The sequence below is a fragment of the Pithys albifrons genome, chromosome 7 (assembly GCF_047495875.1).
Source record: "Pithys albifrons albifrons isolate INPA30051 chromosome 7, PitAlb_v1, whole genome shotgun sequence".
NCBI classification, from domain to species: Eukaryota; Metazoa; Chordata; class Aves; order Passeriformes; family Thamnophilidae; genus Pithys; species Pithys albifrons.
In genome coordinates this window covers 61,257,372-61,274,476 of record NC_092464.1, presented here as the reverse complement: position 1 = coordinate 61,274,476, position 17,105 = coordinate 61,257,372, and the positions used below count along the sequence as shown (strand labels likewise).

At 55.5% G+C, this 17,105-nt stretch overlaps 3 protein-coding genes across 8 annotated transcripts in view; 1 reads left to right on the top strand and 2 right to left on the bottom strand.

Annotated features, from left to right (window-relative positions):
- The window catches only part of LOC139673846 (class I histocompatibility antigen, F10 alpha chain-like), a 327,584-nt gene that overhangs the window by 191,773 nt on the left and 118,706 nt on the right, over nucleotides 1-17,105 (bottom strand). The gene's annotated exons all lie outside the window — the stretch shown is intronic.
- Nucleotides 1-17,105, top strand: part of LOC139673812 (zinc finger protein 91-like) — a 311,195-nt gene that overhangs the window by 279,906 nt on the left and 14,184 nt on the right.
- Nucleotides 499-6,121, bottom strand: LOC139673856 (class I histocompatibility antigen, F10 alpha chain-like). Of its 6 annotated transcripts, none has more exons than XR_011698222.1 (9): nucleotides 6,024-6,121; nucleotides 3,688-3,951; nucleotides 2,637-2,912; nucleotides 2,255-2,527; nucleotides 2,035-2,139; nucleotides 1,898-1,936; nucleotides 1,739-1,771; nucleotides 866-1,403; nucleotides 499-786 (listed from the first exon to the last, which is right to left on the bottom strand). XR_011698222.1 is itself a non-coding variant. In XM_071559756.1 (8 exons), the coding sequence occupies exons 1-7, from the start codon at nucleotides 6,097-6,099 to the stop codon at nucleotides 1,758-1,760; spliced, it is 1,047 nt and encodes a 348-aa protein (XP_071415857.1). In that variant the 5' UTR covers nucleotides 6,100-6,121; the 3' UTR covers nucleotides 499-1,406; nucleotides 1,739-1,757. The 6 variants fall into 6 exon arrangements, 4 of the variants coding, with proteins under 4 accessions (XP_071415857.1, XP_071415856.1, XP_071415859.1 ...); XR_011698223.1 differs by having other exon boundaries at nucleotides 499-994; nucleotides 1,073-1,403; XM_071559756.1 differs by having other exon boundaries at nucleotides 499-1,406.

Sequence of the window (17,105 nt, the reverse complement as noted above, 5' to 3'; positions counted from 1 at the left end):
CAAACTGAGGCCCAGACTGAGGGAGGAGGGGCTTGGGGGGCTGTTCTCCAGGCTCTGATTGGCTGCTGTCCCACCCCCAAGCTGGGACCCCGAAAGAGGGAGGAGAGGTCTTTTCGGGGACACTCAGCTCCCCCTGCCCCTGTTCAGGGAGGCTGCAGGGACTTGGGGGGTCTCCCCAGGGAGCTTTGCCCCAGGACACCCTGCCTCGGGCTCTGGGGGTGGGGGGTGATGGTTGCCTTGAGTCCCCCCCTTTTTCCATGCCCCTTCCCTGAACAGGATCTGGCATTCCAGGACATGGGGGGTCCTCACTGCAGCCCCTCCACTGTCCCCTCGGGGCCCTCACAGCCACCCTGGTGCTGTCCCTTGTGCTGGGCAGGGAGTTGCCCCCAGGGGCTATTTGGGGGTGTGACGTTCAGATCTGCTTAATTTTTGATGCAGATTGAACTACAAGTTCGAATCATTCTCTTGAGCAAAATTAAAACTCAAGTTATCTGTAAATACCAAAACCTGATTTTTATTAATGGATTGCGAGAGAGATGCGAAAGGAAAAGAGGAAAAATAAGAAAAGTTAGGAAAAATGCTTAAGATTATTTATAGAAGCAGAGAAAAGAAACCACCATAAAAAACTACTTGAGTGCCTTATTCATGTAATGAGAGGAAGGGGGGGATGCAGATGCTCTCTCTGTTTCTGCCACGATGTTATCTCTTGGCTGCCAGAGGATGGTGAGTCTTTGAAATGAAAAATGCCCTTATTTCCCCTCACGACCAGACCGGCTTCTGGAGTAGCTGCAAAAGAGGGTGCTTTATTTTAGCCTGTAAGAGAAAAATTCAGAGAAAGGATATACCTCCACAGACAGTCACAGACCATTCAGGCTGCCAGGCAGTCTCGCTCTAGGCCGATGCCCTCTCTCCAGGCTGACAAGCAGTCTCTCTCTCTCTCTCTCTCCTTCGAGGCAGATGACGGCTGGTGGTGTTGGAAGGAAAGTAAGACGAGCTGAGAAGAGAGATCAGAAGACTAGGCAAGGCGTCCTGGTTTCTCCTTGTCTCTTGTTCCTCCAACTTCTGAATTCACCTTCAGGTTTTTATAATGCTTTTCCAACTTCTACACATGTTCTTTGGCACGTAGTCAGGTCCAGATGTGGGAAACTGATCACATAGGCAGGATCTTCTGGCAGGAAGTATTTCCTTGAGAAAGCTTTTCCACTAAAGCTGCCATAGCAATGTTAGCAGAATGTATTGAGAGGCAGAAAACAATGGAGAAACATATTTTTGACTTGTTTACATGCTACAGGGTGCCAGGGTGGGTGAGAGATGCAGGATGAGCTCTGCCAGCAGCTTCTGGCCTTCCTCAGAAGGAGGGAAGGGGATGGATCCAGCTCCATGGATTGCTCAGGTGGTGATTCCTGCTGGGATGAGAGTGGGGGACAGAGTCACCATGTCCCTGTCCCCATCCCATGGGATTGATCCAGCTGTGGAGCCCACAGAGAGCAGGAGCTCCTCTGAAATCCATCATCATCCTGCTCCATCCATCCCACCCAATCCAACTGTGGAATCCCACCTCTATCCCCCTTCATCCAGCCAGCCTGATCCTGATCCATAATCCAGTCCTGATCCCACTCCAGAATTCCTTCTGATCTCACTCTGGAATCCTGCCCTGATTTGGAATCCCATCCCAATCCTGCTCCATCCACTATGCTCTGATTCCCCTCTGGAATCCCACCTGCATCCCACTCCATACCTGCAGGGGAGCCGCCGGTTCACACATCTGCTACTGTGGAAAACAGAAGATCCATGAGATTCTGGCCTGGATCACACACCTGGATCCATCCTGAGATCCATCACTGGATCCACATGGAGAGGATCTGGATTTGTATCCAGACACACTGCTGGTACTCACTCATAGGCGTTGTGTTGTATCCATTCCTCTCCTTGTTCCCTATGGAAATAAAGCAGGATCAGCACCTGTGGCACAGGATCCCTGGAATGCTGTCAGGTGGATCTGTGCCCCTTCCCAACCCCCATCCCGTGAGTTACCAGATTGGAGCTTCCAGACACCGAATCCGATGAGGCTGCTGATGATGGCAGCGATGACGGACAGGGCGACCACCACTGGGGTGGAATTCCAGTTGGATTCTGGCTCTGGGAAGGGTGGAAGTGTGAGGAGAGAGAGACAAACCCCCATCTCACTACTACACATTCCCAAATTCCCAGTTCCCAAATTCCCAGTTCCCACATTCCACATTCCCAGCCTCACCCCAGGCAAAGATCCCGGGCTCCGGCATCCCGGCGTGCTCCACCCGGCACCGGTACTGCTCCCGCTCCCCCGGCAGCGCCTCGATCCTGGCCCAGCTGTGGAAGGTGCCGTCGCTGTTGGGAACGACCCCGCCCCACTCCATCTCCTGATCCCAGATTTCATCCCCCTTCATCCAGCTGATCCCGATGATCCCGGGGTAGAATCCGTACGCGTGGCAGGACAAGGTTAGGATCCCGTGTTCCTCTTTGCCGGAGACATGGACATCGGGGGGCTCTGGAATGGGATAATGGTGACATCCAACCATGGAATTCCCATGCAAATTACCACATTCCTAAGTCCTCCATTCTCAAATTCCACATTTCGATGGGAATTCCATCCCCACCTTTGCGCTCCAGCGCCTCCCGCCCGTATCTGATGAATATCTGGAGCCATTCTGGACAGGTGAGCCCCAGGTATTTTGTCCACTCCTCCACCTCGATCCGTTCGTATTCCCCTTTCCTCTTGGTGACCTGGGCAGCGACGTCGGCCGCCACGAAGTTCTTGGATCCCAGCTCGGAGGAGAGGAAATCCCGCCCGTCGTAGCCGTACCGGTCCGATCCCTGGACAGTCCCATCGGACAGGAGGTCACAGCCAGAAACCCACTGCAGTGTGTGGAGACCTGGGGGGCAAACAGATCCACAGAGACCCATGGACTTGTGTCCCAGACCCAGAGAGCCCCATCCAGAGTGTGATGGAGACCCACAGAGCCTCATCCCAGCCCCTTGGATACCCATGGATTTCCACCTAGCCCCACAGATCACCCCCAGCCCCACAAATGCCCCACAAGTCCCAACCCAGCCCCACAGATCCCATTCCAGACTCACAGATGCCCTCTAGACCCACAAATCCCAGCCCAGCCCCACAGATTCCCTCCATCCCCTCAGGTTCCCCCAGGCCCACAGATTCATCCCAGCTTCACAGGTTCCATTCCCAGGTTCCATCCCAGCCCCACAGATACACATCCCAGCCCCAGAGATGCACCTCAGCCCTACAGATCTCCTCTAGCCCCAAAGATTCCCTCTCCAGCCCAGAGATCTCCCATAGCACCATGGATTGCAACCCAACCCCACAGATATATCCCAGCCCCATAGATCCCATCTCAGACCCACAGATCCTCCCCAGCCCCAAAGATCCCCCTCCAGCCCACACATCTCTCATAGCACAACAGATCCCATTCCAGCCCCAAAAATGTCCGTCAGCCCCACAAATCTCATCCCAGTCCCACAGATCCTCATGAGACCCACAGATCCCCCCCAGGCCCACAGATCCCATCCCAGACCCAAAGATCCTCCTCCAGCCCAGAGATCTCTTCTAGCACTATGGATCACATCTCAGCCCCACAGATCCCAGCCCAGCCCCATGGAACTCTCCAATTCCCAGCTGTCCCCACTTACCCCTGCTATGGTTGTACCGGACCCGCAGTGTCTCCAGGCTGTCGGCAGCCCAGTGCTGGTGCACCTCAGCGATCTTGGTCTGTCCATCCCAAAATCCCGGCTCGGGTCCCTTCTCCATCCACGGCGTCTGTGGCTCCACCCGGCCCCGCTCGCTGTCATAGCGCATAAAGGGGATCCCATCCAGGAATCCCACGGCCAGGAATTGGGGGACCCCCGGGCTGGGCTCTGACACCGTCATGTGCTGGTACCGCAGGGAGTGGAGAACTGGAGGGACACAGAGATTTGGGGGAACTGGGGGGTCAAGGGTAAAGGAAAGGGAGAGCTGACAGAGCCAGGAAGGGCTTTGGGGATCCCAGGGAAGTTGGTGCAGGGAGAGTTGGTGCCGGGGTAGGGGGTGCAAGGGGGTCCCACTGCACAGGACTGGGGGCTCAGGGGAGTCCCAGACTCAAGGAAAAGGAGGGTACAGGGATTGGGAGAGGTGGAACAGGGAGTCCAAGAGGTTCCTGTGTCCAGGAAAGGGGGATCCAGGGGCCCTAAGGGTCAGGGAAAGGGGGTCACAGGGTGGGGAGACCCGGAATGGCTGAGAAAGGGAGTGCAGAGGGTATTGGTGCAGGATAAGGGGCTGTAGGGGGGGTCCCAGTGTATGGGAATGAAAGTTCAGGGCTGGTACACAGGGGGGTGTAGGAGGGTGCCTGTGCCCAGGAAAGGGGGTACAGGGGGGTCAAAGTGCTCAGTAAGGATGTGCAGGGGGTTCCAGTCCCCCCAAAAAAAGGGTTATGGGGGTCTGGGTGCTGAATGAGACACGCAGGGGAGTCCCCATGCCCAGGAATGGGGGTTCAGGGGGTCCCAGGGTCAAGGAAAAGGGGGGATGGGAGAGGTGGGATGGCTGGAAAAGGGCCACAGGGTGATACTGGTGCAGGATAAGGGGGGGTCAGAGGGATCCTGGTGCTGAACAAGATGGGATCCAAGGGGATCCAAGGATAAAGGAATGGTGAGTGCAGGGACTGGGAGAGGTGGAATGGGAGGTCCAGGGGGTCTCTGTTCCCAGGAAAATGGGGGTCCAGGCGTCCCCAGTGACGAGAAAACAGAGGTCACAAGAAAGGAAGACCAGGGATGGCTGGGAATGGGGGTCCTGGAGGTGTTTGGTGTAGACCAAAGGAGGGACTTCGGGCTGGGAAAGGCTGGAGTGCGGGTCAGGGGGGCTTAGGATCAAGGAAAAGGAGGGTCTGGAAGAGGTGGGATGGCCAGGAAAGGGGGTGCAGGGGGGTACTGCTACAGGATAACCAGGTATAGGGGGGGTCCTGGTGCCAGATGAGGGGGCTGCAGAGAGTCCTCATGCCCAGGAATGGGGGTGAAGGGGGGTCCCAGTGCCCAGAAATTGTGGCCAAGGGGGTTCCAGTGCCTGGGACCCTCTGCAGGAAGAGCAGAGAGTGAAGAACTGGGAGGACTCTGAGATTGGCAGGTTTGGGAGGTCCAAGGGACAAGAAAGTGGAACTGGGAGAGCCAAGAGAGTCAGGAAGGGTCCAAGGTTCAAGTAAAAGGCGGGGATGGGACTGGGAAAGGAGAGAGAGAGGATCCAGGGGGTCCCTGTGCCCAGGAAAGGGCAGTCCAGGGGTCCCCAGTGTTGAGGAAAGTGGGATCTAAGGGCTGGGAAGGGCAGGAATGGGGATTCAGGGCATCCCAGGGTCAAGGAAAAGGGAGGATCAGGGGGCTGTGAGAGGCAGGATGGCTGGAAAAGGGATTGCAGGGGAGTATTTGTTCAGAGCAAAGGGGTTCCGGGGGGTCCTGGAGCCGGGGATGGGGTGCAGGGGGGTCCCTGTTTTCGGAAATGGGGGTTCTAGTGGTCCAAGTGAGGGACAAGATGGTCCAAGGTGTCCCAGGAATGAGGATCCGGGGGGGTCCCAGTGCCGGAAATGGGGGTGCAGGCTGTCCCAGTGCCCAGGAATGGGGGCTCAAGGGGTTTCCCGTGGCCGGGAATGGGGGTTGAGGGGGGCTTATTTCTTGGAATAGGGGTTGGGGGAGGTTCCCTTCCTGGAAACGGAGGTTCAAGGGGGTTCGCATGTCCAGGAATTGCGGTTCAGGAGGTTTCCCGTGCTCAGGAATGGGGTTTCAGGGGTCCCGGTGCCGGATAAGGAGGGGAGGAGGGTCTGGGGTTCCCGGTGCTGCGGGAGGGGGTGCAGGGGGGTCGCAGTACCTGGGAATGGGGGGAAGGGGAATTCCCCTGCCCAGGAATGGGGTACAGGGGGGTCCCGATGCCCAAGGAATGGGGATTCAGGAAGTTCTCCGTGCCCGGGCATGGTAATTCCAGAGTTCCCCACTCCGAGGGTCCCACTTACCCTCCGTCGGCCCCCCCGGATCCCCCAGAAGCCCCAGGAACCCCAGGAGCGCCCCCACACCCAGCGCTGGGGCCATCGCGCTGCTCCGCTGCGGCCCCGCCCGGCCCGGACCCAGACCAGGCCCCGCCCACAGAGCCGCCTCCGGCCGCGCGATTGGCTCCGCTGTTTCTTGATCGCCAATGGCAGCCCGATCCGCCTGTGACGTCATCGATCTCTGGGCAGATCCCGGCGGCGCGGGTTGTGAGACGGGAAAGGCGTGTCCGAGGGAGCGCGGGGGGGCCGGGGACGGCGACGGGGACGGGGGAATTCTCCGGAATTCACCTGGATCCACTTTGGGACCCCTCCTGGGACCCCTCTGGATCCCCCCGGGACACCCTGGGACCCTCCACGGCCACGAATTGCGGGACCCCCGGGCCGGGCTGGGCTGAACTCCCGCGCCCTGCGGTGAAACTCGGCCTTAAACCCGCTGGTTCGGGGGCGGGATCGGGAAAGGGCGGCGGTGCCGGGAAGGGACCGGGACGGAGCGGGACAGGCTGGGATGGACTGGGGTGGACTGGGATAGACTGGGGCACCGGGATACACCGGGACCAGAACTGGGGTGACAGAGATCGTACTGGGAAAATCTGGGACCACATTGAGGGTGGCTGGGGTCATACTGGCATCATACTGGGAGTGACTGGGAGCATTCTGAGGGCAAGTGAGACCATGCTGAGGTCACCTGTGGTCATGCTGGAGGGGACTGGGATCATATGGGGGTGAGTGGGGCCACATTGGAGGTGACCGGGAGTCACTGGGCTCATGCTGGGAGTGCCCTGGGCCCCACTGGGTGGAACTGGGTGGCTCTGGCCCAGCTGGGGCTCAGGGTTGTTCTCTCCCAGGGCCCCTCGGGCCGGGCCGGGGCCGCAGTTCTGAGCCAGGGTCGAGCAGGGACCCCCCGGGTCCCACTGACACCCCCGACCCTGCAGAGCCGAGGGACAGGGAATGGCTCAGGGACAGGGAATGGCCAGGGATAGGGAATGGGCAGGGATAGGGAATGGCCAGGGATAGGGAATGGCTCAGGGACAGGGAATGGCTCAGGGAGAGGGCATGGCCAGGGACAGGAAATAGCCAGGGATAGGGAATAGCCCAGGGAGAAGGAATGGCCAGGGATAGGGATTGGTCAGGGATAGGGAAGGGACAGGGACAGGGAATGGACAGGGATAGGGAATGGACAAAAACGGGGAATGGCAAGGGAATAGGGAATGGCCCAGGGATAGGGAATCATCCAGGGACAGGGAATGGCCAGGGATAGGGAATGACCAGGGACTTTGTTATGGGTTCACTGAGTTGGGCCTAAATTTGGGCTCTGAAGTCTGGACTAGGCCGAAGCTGTCAGCTGACTTGAGCTGGGCTGAGCTAACAGCTGACCTCTTCTAGCCAGTAAGTTTGTATTCCATACCACATTATGACATCATCTCCAGGGAAGTAGGAACCAGTGTGGGAGTGGTTAAGGCAGTCGCTTCTCAGCCCTCCTCTTGGGAGGACGCACGATGCTGTCCCAGGGGGGATGGAGAGGACCAGGCCCACCACTGGCTCAGAGTACCTCAGGAAAGTAAAATGTGTTGTTCTGGGTCTCTCCTTTCTGCTTGAGTTTGTCTCCCTGGGGAATAAGTATGTTCTTAAGTAATGTGTAGTTAGGACAGTAGAATTTGTGTGTTTGTTATGAAGTTGAGGTGGGGAACTTGTTGTTGCAGACTTGTGTGAGTGTATATTTGTACTCTCTTCTAATTGTCTCTTTCATTCTGTGAAAAATATATGTAGATTTAGTAAAAATGCCATCTGAAGTGTTCGTTTTCACTGTTTCACTGTCTTTGTGAGTTCAAACAGCTCGACTGGTGCCTGCTGTGACTGCAGCCACTGCAGAAAAGAGAGGCCCATGTAGCTGTTCGTGTGTGGCAAGACACGGCTGGTTGAGTTGAATCCCTGAGGACTCATCATGTGAATGCTGATGTGCCCAGGAGCTGATGAGGAGCATCTCACCTGGACTGGCATGGGGAGGAGTTGTTCCTGGCTCAATGGGCCCATGGTGCCTCAGGCCCCCTGTAGGTGGATAAAGTCGAGGGGTGGATTTAACCGTGAACACTGTTCTTAAGGTTATCCACAGTTGTGAAGCGTGTTTGCCATTGTGAGACCCCAGTGAACGGGGAAAAGAGGAGCTGCAGAACCCCCTGCAGAGAACCCTACAGATGTGGCGCCCGGAACCAGCGCCCGCAGTGCTGAGAGACCCGCAGGAGCCAGAGCTGTCGCTGGGGGGGCTGCCGCCAGGGCTGCGAGCGAGCCGGGGGAGGCTGTGAGCCGTGAGAGGCTGTGAGCCGTGAGAGGCTGCGAGCTGTGAGAGGCTGTGAGCCGTGAGAGGCTGTGAGCCGTGAGAGGCTGCGAGCCGTGAGAGGCCGTGAGCCGTGAGAGGCCGTGAGCCGTGAGAGGCCGCGAGCCGTGAGAGGCTGTGAGCCGTGAGAGGCCGTGAGCTGTGAGAGGCTGTGAGCCGTGAGAGGCCGTGAGAGGCCGTGAGCCGTGAGAGGCCGTGAGCTGTGAGAGGCTGTGAGCCGTGAGAGGCCACGAGCTGTGAGAGGCCGTGAGCCGTGAGAGGCTGTGAGCCGTGAGAGGCTGTGAGCCGTGAGAGGCCGTGAGCCGTGAGAGGCTGTGAGCTGTGAGAGGCTGTGAGAGGCCGTGAGCCGTGAGAGGCCGTGAGCTGTGAGAGGCTGTGAGCCGTGAGAGGCCACGAGCTGTGAGAGGCCGTGAACCGTGAGGGGCTGTGAGCCGTGAGAGGCTGCAAGCCGAGCCAGGGCTGCGAGCGAGCCAGGGCTGCGAGCGAGCCAGGGCTGCCTCTGCCTCTACTGCTTGCTTGTGCTGCTGTTGGGGCTGCTTCCGAGGCTGCCAAAGCTGTTAGGAATGCTGCTAAGGGGGATGGGTCACATGGTGAACTGCAGTACTTCTGTGTGACCGAGGAGAAAGACATGAAGAGAAGCCTGTGTAAGCTGTTGATGTGTGGTGGGACACTGCTGTTTGAGTTGAGTCTTTGAAAACCCGTTGTGTGAGTGCTGATGTGCCCAAGAGCCGAGCCAATGAAGAACATCACACCCTGCACTGGCTGGGGGAGGGTTGTTCCTGGCTCGATGGGCCTATGATGCCTCAGACCACCTGTAGGTGGATGAGGGCAAGGGGTGGATCTGACTGGGAACACTATTCTAACCCCAGTGGGAAACTAGAGACTCCTGAGGAGAGGATGGTAACCCCACTGAAAGACATGAACCATCAGATAAGATGACCTGAGTTGAACTGCTTTGTTCCCATCTGAAATATCTACCCCATCCTAATGGACTCTTAGCCACATTATGGAGGGGTGGAAAACAGCCCTGGAAAAATGAGGAGTGTTTAAGCACGAGAACCTAAGATATGAGTGACATGATATGGTATGGAATAAGGGGTGGAGAATGTTATGGTTTCACCGAGGTGGGCCTAGATTTGGGCTCTGGAGTTTGGACTAGGCCGAAGCTGTCAGCTGACTTGAGCTGGGCTGAGCTAACAGCTGACCTCTTCTAGCCAGTAATTTTGTATTCCAAACCACATTATGACATCATCTCCAGGGAAGTAGGAACCGGTGTGGGAGTGGTTAAGGCAGTCGCTTCTCAGCCCTCCCCTTGGGAGGATGCACGATGCTGTCCCAGGGGGGATGGAAAGGACCAGGCCCACCACTGGCTCACAGGGTATCTCAGGAAAGTAAAATGTGTTGTTCTGGGTCTCTTCTTTCTGCTTGTGTTTGTCTCCCGGGGGAATAAGTATATTCTTAAGTAATGTGTAGTTAGGACAGTAGAATTTGTGTGTTCGTTAAGAAGTTGAGGTGGGGAACTTGTTGTTGCAGACTTGTGTGAGTGTGTATTAGTACTCTCTTCTAATTGTCTCTTTCTTTCTGTGAAAAATATATGTAGTTTTAGTATAAATGCCATCTGAAGTGGTTTTTTTTTCCTTTCCCGTCTCTTTTCCTCCCTTTCCCTGGTGTTAGGAGCGAGGCTTTTCTCTCTGTGCTTGGGGGGGTTGGCAGTTGCTTATCTCAAACCAAGACAACTGTCTGCTCTTTTCTATGGGTGTGAATCCTGGGTCATCTACCGCCACCACCTGCGGCTCCTCTAACGCTTCCATCAGCGCTGCCTCCGTTCAATCCTAAACATCCACTGGTCTGATTACGTGACCAATGTGTCTGTTCTGAACAGGCAGGGGTCAGCAGTATGGAGGCACCTCTTTCCCAGTAAAAATTTTCTTTCTAATACTTCATCTTACCCTTCCCTCTATCACTGTGAAGCCATTGTCCCTTGTCCTGTCTCTCCAGGCCCTTGTAAACAGTCTCTCTCCATCTTTCTTGTTGGCCCCTTCAGGTCCTGCAAGGCCACAATTAGGTCACCCCAAGACCTTCTGTTTTCCAGGCTGAACAATCTCAGCTCTCTCAGCCTTCCCTCATGGCAGAGCTGCTCCATCCCTCTGATCATCTTGGTGGTCTCCTCTGGACTCGCTCCAACAGCTCCATGTCCTTGCTGTGCTGGGACCCCAGAGCTGGAGGCAGCTCTGCAGGTGGGGCAACATCCAACCAGGTGTGTTCCAGCAAGGACGGTGTGGAACCTCCTGGAACCAAAGGGGACATTGTGACACCACAGAACCTCCTGGTACCAAAGGGACATTGTGACACCACAGAACCTCCTGGAACCAAAGGGCCATTGTGACACCACAGAACCTCCTGGTACCAAAGGGACATTGTGACACCACAGAACCTCCTGGTACCAAAGGGCCATTGTCACACCACAGAACCTCCTGGTACCAAAGGGACACCATGACATGGCACAACCTTTGCAAGCAAGAAGGAACCGTGCACACTGAAGAATGTCCTGGAATCAAGGAGCCCGTGAGGCACTTTAGAGCCTGGTGAGACCAAAGACATCTTTGGACACTCATCACAGACCAGCCCCTCCAAATGACCATTCCCAGCACTGGTTTGTCACCCACCTCTGGGAGGTGGTTTCTGCCTTCCCAGAGGGACATCAAGAGACTGGGCCAGAAGTCCAAGAAATCCGAAGTTACTGTCCTCTCGGGCACAGCATCGTCTGTGCCACCAAGGGCTGTGAGCAGACTTGCTGTGCTGAGGCTCTGGGGCCTTGTGGCCTCCTGGCACAGCCCCAGGAATGCTGGGCACTCTCACCCCTTGTCCTGCCCTCAGCATCACCCCCCAAGCCAATGCCCCCAGCAGAGCCCTGAGCAAGGTGTGAGGGACAGGATGTGCCTTCCCCGGGCTGGGGGTCAGGGCTGGGCCTTTCTGCTGCCTCCAGCCAAGCCAGGCTTTGCTCAGCACCTGAGCTGCTGCCCAGAGCCTTTGCCTCCCTGCAGTCGTGGCCTCCAAGGGTCTGCTGAGATGAGTCCCTGGGGAGGCTTTGTCAGGATTGGCCCTTGAGGGGCTCCTTAAAGCTTCAAGGTCTGCAGGTTTTTCAAGGTGCTTTGGGTTTTGGATATGACTTGGAGTCTGTAAGAGGTTTGTGCAATCATGGCCTCCTAAGATCTCCTCAGGGTCACAGGGGTGGGAGGGAGCAGGGCCAGGACAGCTGAGCCCAACTGGCCCAAGGGATGTTCCCTTTAAAGCAGAGCTGTGCTCAGGGTGTTAATGGGGTGTTGGTCAGGAAGGGCTGATCTGTGTCTGGGCTGGGCTGGGCATTGGGCACTGAATGGTGAGCAATGGAGCAATGGTGTTGTGCACCTCATGTGCTTCTTGTAGGGTTTATTTGTTATAGTTCCAGCTTTTATTGCTGCTATTGTTGTCATGGGTAGCAGTAGTGTGTTCACTGAGGGTAACACAGAACACTCACCAGATCATTTTCCCTGTTCCTGCTGTAGCCCCTGCAGTTACAGGGCTCTGTTTGCTGGTTCACATGCAGGTTTAGAGCCCCTGGAGAACAAGCAAACAAGGAGCCTCTATAGAGTCTATCCCTTGGCATGTTCTTGAGAATGACTTTGCAAAAAGCTCTAAGACTGCATGTCTTGAGCTAAGGAGAAGCCCTTTCCTGATGGAGCTGCTGTTGTGGAGCCCAGCTGTGTCCCAGCAGTGCCCATGGCCTGTCCCTGCCTGTGAGCCCAGGATGGACATGCAGCAGGTCTGTGTCCCAGCTGGCAGAGGACCAAGGCCTTAGTCCAGCCCAGGGGCTCTGCAGGAGAGTGTACAAGTGGAAAGAGAGCAGGTCAGCAAAGGCCCAGTGCTGGTGCTCCCTGGCAGTGCTGCTGTGCTGGGACTCTTTGCCCTTCTCTGCACACATGGAACTGCACAGTAGGTGCCTGAAAGTCTCAAAGGAAAAATCCCAGGTACGCAAGGCAACTGCAAAAGTGTTATTTTCATTAAATAAAAAGATAGCACAGTTGCTCAATTAAATATTTAGAGTCAAATTAATAAACAATACAGTGATTTAGATGAGAGGATGAATAAAATAATTTACTTGAGCACAACATTATGACATAAAGAACCCACTGACCACCAAGATAAATCCGGGATGGCAAACTGAGCCTGTCATGAGTTTTAATATGGGCACTGTACAGAAGAAAACTGGCAGGTTCTTGCTGCTGAAAAGCTCCCAGTCACCATTTTCCTCAGCGCATCCTTGAGCTCCTGGTTCCTCAGGCTGTAGATGAGGGGGTTCAGTACTGGAGGCACCACCGAGTACAGAACTGACAGGGCCAGATCCAGGGATGGGGAGGAGATGGAGTCAGGCTTCAGGTAGGAAAATGTGCCAGTGCTGACAGACAGGGAGACCACGGCCAGGTGAGGGAGGCACGTGGAAAAGGCTTTGTGCTGTCCCTGCTCAGAGGGGATCCTCAGCACAGCCCTGAAGATCTGCACATAGGAGAAAACTATGAAAATGAAACAACCAAAACCTAAACAGGCACTAAGAGCAAGAAGCCCAAGTTCCCTGAGGTAGGAGTGTGAGCAGGAGAGCTTGAGGATCTGTGGGATTTCACAGAAGAACTGGTCCAGGGCATTGCCCTGGCACAGGGGCAGGGAAAATGTATTGGCTGTGTGCAGCAGAGAGTAGAGAAAGCCACTGGCCCAGGCAGCTGCTGCCATGTGGGCACAAGCTCTGCTGCCCAGGAGGGTCCCGTAGTGCAGGGGTTTGCAGATGGCAACGTAGCGGTCGTAGCACATGATGGTGAGGAGGGAAAACTCTGCTGAAATAAAGAAGAAATAAAAAAAGACCTGTGCAGCACATGCCATGTAGGAGATGGTTGTGGTGTCCCAGAGGGAGTTGTGCATGGCTTTGGGGACAGTGGTGCAGATGCAGCCCAGGTCTGTGAGGGACAGGTTGAGCAGGAAGAAGTGCATGGGGGTGTGCAGGTGGTGGTCACAGGCTACGGCGCTGATGATGAGGCCGTTGCCCAGGAGGGCAGCCAGGGAGATGCCCAGGAAGAGCCACAAGTGCAGGAGCTGCAGCTGCCGCGTGTCTGCCAATGGCAGGAGGACGAACTGGCTGATGGAGCTGCTGTTGGGCATTTGCTGCTTCTGGAGGTGGGGCACTGTCCAAGGAGGAAATAACAGTGACAAATCAGATGAGATATTTCTGAAAGAGTCACAGCCATTTCCCAATACCCCTTTGCCTTGTGCTCACACTCCCCACTTTTCTTTTTCAGGAAAATTTGCTTCATATCCATGGCTGGAGCCCTGCTTGGTGCTCACTACATTTCCCATGAGGAGCAGCCCCTCTGCCCACTGGCTGTGAGGGTCAGCCCTGCTCTGCTCCAGTGGGGTCATGGGCATGGTGGGGGCAGGGCCCATCCTGGTGTTCAGCTGTGTCAGATGAAACTGCTCCTAATGCAAAAGTTCTCATGGGCATCTGCACTTCCAAGTTTGAGAAGATTTCAGGATTCCAGAAGGCAGTTTCAGAGGTTTGGGTGTTTTGTTTCTGACTCCCCTCATCTTCCCTGTGGAGTTTTCCTGGATGTCAGAACCCCTCAGCATTTGTGCTGCCCTGAGAAAGAGCACAGCAGGGCTTCCCAAACACGACGATGTCTGTGGCTTAATGCAGAGTGAGGGGAGCTGCTCTGTCCCTGTGCCTTCTTCCAGCTGCCATGGACTTGGGCCTTCCTCACACAGAGAGTGATCACACTCCCATTTTTGTCTGAAATGCTACCAGACAGTTTTGAGAGCAAAGTGATCCATCACAGACCACTCAGTGTCTCAGCCTGGCTCAAGGTCTCAAGGACACACATGGCTCATCTCACCAACTCAACAGCATTTCCTGGGATGGGCACAGCATCTCTGCCCCTCTGCACTGGGGATTTCAGATAACACAATTGTGCTATGAAGGTGATTTGCATTCTTGAGGGCAGCTCCCAGCTTGGAAGGACATCTCAGAGAAGAGCCAAGTGTCCTGACAATGGGGTTTGATTCTGGGAAACACACCTCATTCTCCAGTCACACAGAATTCACTACTGACAGCCCCACAGGTCAGAGGAGAATTGGAATGTCTCATTCCCAGGGACCCACCTGCCTGAGGGGGATCACAGGATCAGTGATTGACTCTGTAGCTTGAACTCCCATCCCCAGTGAGTCTGACTGAGAGAAGGAGGAAATAACCCCAGGAACATGAGCAAGTTGAGGAAAAAGTAAATGCACACTGAGGGTCCAGCTGGGAGAAGACAGGGCAGAACCAGGTGGGCACTCAGGGCAGTGTCACCCTGAGCCAGCTGTGCCACCTCCTAGACACCAACAATGCCAGGTAGTTCTCAGCCCCTGTGCAGCTCTTCAGTGTTCCCTCTGCATGACAAACCACCAGGCATCTGGCTTGAGAGCTTGATAGAAATCCCTCGTTTCACCTTCTCCTTGAAGTATCCCCTGGAAAATATCCTGGAGTGCTCTGGTTCTGTAAGCAGTCCTCACCTATGAAACTCTCACTTGATAGCTGAACAAAGCTGCCTTGCCCTGCCCTGCCCTGCCCTGCCCTGCCCTACCGTGACCTGCCCTGCCAGGGTTTGCTCTTTCCACCCACAGCCTCTCCCCCAGCACAGAGGGAGCTCCCCAGACCAGCTGAGAGCTGCCCCTGGCAGGTGGCAGAGCTCCTGCCCTGGCACAGCACCCTGGGGTGCAGGACCCTGCTCTGCAGGACATTTTGGGGCAGCCTGGGTGGCAGAGCCAGGGTTCAAACCCTACAGCCATCCCTGGGAGGAGGGAACCCTGCTGGGATGTCCCTGGGATGGTGCAGCAGAGAGTCCCTGCTTTGCAGCCCGTCCTCCTCTTCAGCACCAGAGACACTGTGATATCCCACATTAGAGACCCCCCAGGCTGTGGGATGTGCCAGCGTTGGGAGATCTTCCCACAAACTGCACATACATTGCCCTTCATGCAGACTTACCGTGTGAGAGCCTGGAAAGATTCCTCTTCTGTGGATCTTCCTCTCAACTTTCCTCACAGCCCAGACTGTGTGTAACCTCTCTCTGCCCTGCTTTTCTGCCCTCGGTGTGTGCAGGCAGTGCCCTGAGCCCTGCTGGGCTGTGCACAGGAGCTGCTCCTGGGCAGAGCTGTCTCTCTGCAGCGCTGCCCGCTTGCCAGGAGCTCCCTGTGTGCCAGGAGCCCGGCCCAGCTCAGCAGCACAGCAACAGCCCAGGGCATTTAATGGCCCTCTGGGGGTTTGGTGCTGAGTCCCTGAACATCAGACCCTGAGGAAAGGTGCAGGAAGCTCATGAGAAATCAAAGTCAGAATCAAACTTTAAAGTTTCTTTTGTTATTAATGGGTCCCTCTGAGGGACATAACTGAGAAAGTGTCCCCAGATTCCAGTTAGAAAACAAAGAGACAATGATGACAAATATGGACTAGGAAAGAAAGGTCACTCTGATGCTGAGGAAAGTAAGAAGCATTTCATTAACCCAAAGGTCACAGCCGTGAACCCCAGCCTCTGGGAAGGGAGATCCTCTCCCTCCCTCATTCCTTGGGGGTCTTCCTGAGGTACTGGGATGTGGGATGTGCAATGCCAAGGGCAGGAGGATGGGGCGGCACCTCCCAGGCTGCTGAGCAGGGACAAGGAGGCAATGAGGCCCCAGGGCTGCAAGGCTCACTTGTCTCCTCATGCCATCAGGGGCACACACAGCAGCCATGGCCAAAGGCCTGCACAAGTTGGCTCTCTTGGGGCCTTTCAGCTTCTGCACATCCCTGTCTCCTCTCCAGCCCAGGCTGTCCTATGGTGTCCATGCCCTGCCCCTTTCCCTGCAGGCTGTCGGCATCCCCCGGCTGCCCCACCTCGCTGGCCCCTTCCTGCACTGACATCTCTCCCTCCTCCCTTGCTCTGCCTTGGCACACAAAGCCTTAGGCTGATCCAGACTCCTTCAGGGGGATGTGTTGCACCACAGCACTGCCCTTGGGCAGAAATTCCTTTCTCCTTGTGTGCAGTCTGGACCTCCCCAGTTTCCCTTCAAGGCCTCTCAGGCTTCTCCTGTTCTTTCCTCAGTCTCCACACCACTGGGCCCAGGGCTTGGAGGCTTCCAAACCCCTTCATACGATATCTCTGGTATTTAGCCATGAAAATGTTGTGCTCTTAGTGCAGGAGAGACACAGTGACACTTTTTGCCAAAGGTTGTATTGGCAGAACAAGGCACAGGAACTGGAACTGAATGAGGGGAGATTTCCATTGGATGTCAGGAAGAAATATTTTGTGCTGAGGGTGGCAGGAACCTGGGCCAGGTTACAGAGTAAGTGGAAACCCCATCCCTGGAGCTGCCCAAGGTTTGGAATTTTGTACAACCTAAACTTGTGGAAGGTGTCCCTGAGTAATTGAAGTGCACTTTGACTAGTGGCTATTTTAGTTCTCTTCCAACCCAAACAGTTTATTATTGTTTTTTCCTATATCCCCAACTCCTTCTCCACAGGGTTGCAAATACCGACATGCACCATGTTGGCATTTTAATGTGACCTAATCCCCAACACTTTATGAAAATGGAAAAACAGTCCTTTTAGGGACATGAATTTCAATGACTTTGGAGGAACCTTTCAAAACTCAAAAGTTACAAAGGAACTAATAGAGATTTCCAAC

What these genes read in the sequence shown, in the direction of transcription:
- LOC139673856 (XM_071559756.1), bottom strand. Translation starts at nt 6,099, where the DNA reads ATGGCCCCAGCGCTGGGTGTGGGGGCGCTCCTGGGGTTCCTGGGGCTT. An exon ending in TCCGGGGGGGCCGACGGAGG is followed by an intron (nt 3,952 to 6,023) that starts GTAAGTGGGACC and finishes GTGTCCCTCCAG; the next exon opens with TTCTCCACTCCCTGCGGTAC. An exon ending in GGAGGCGCTGGAGCGCAAAG is followed by an intron (nt 2,528 to 2,636) that starts GTGGGGATGGAA and finishes ATCCCATTCCAG; the next exon opens with AGCCCCCCGATGTCCATGTC.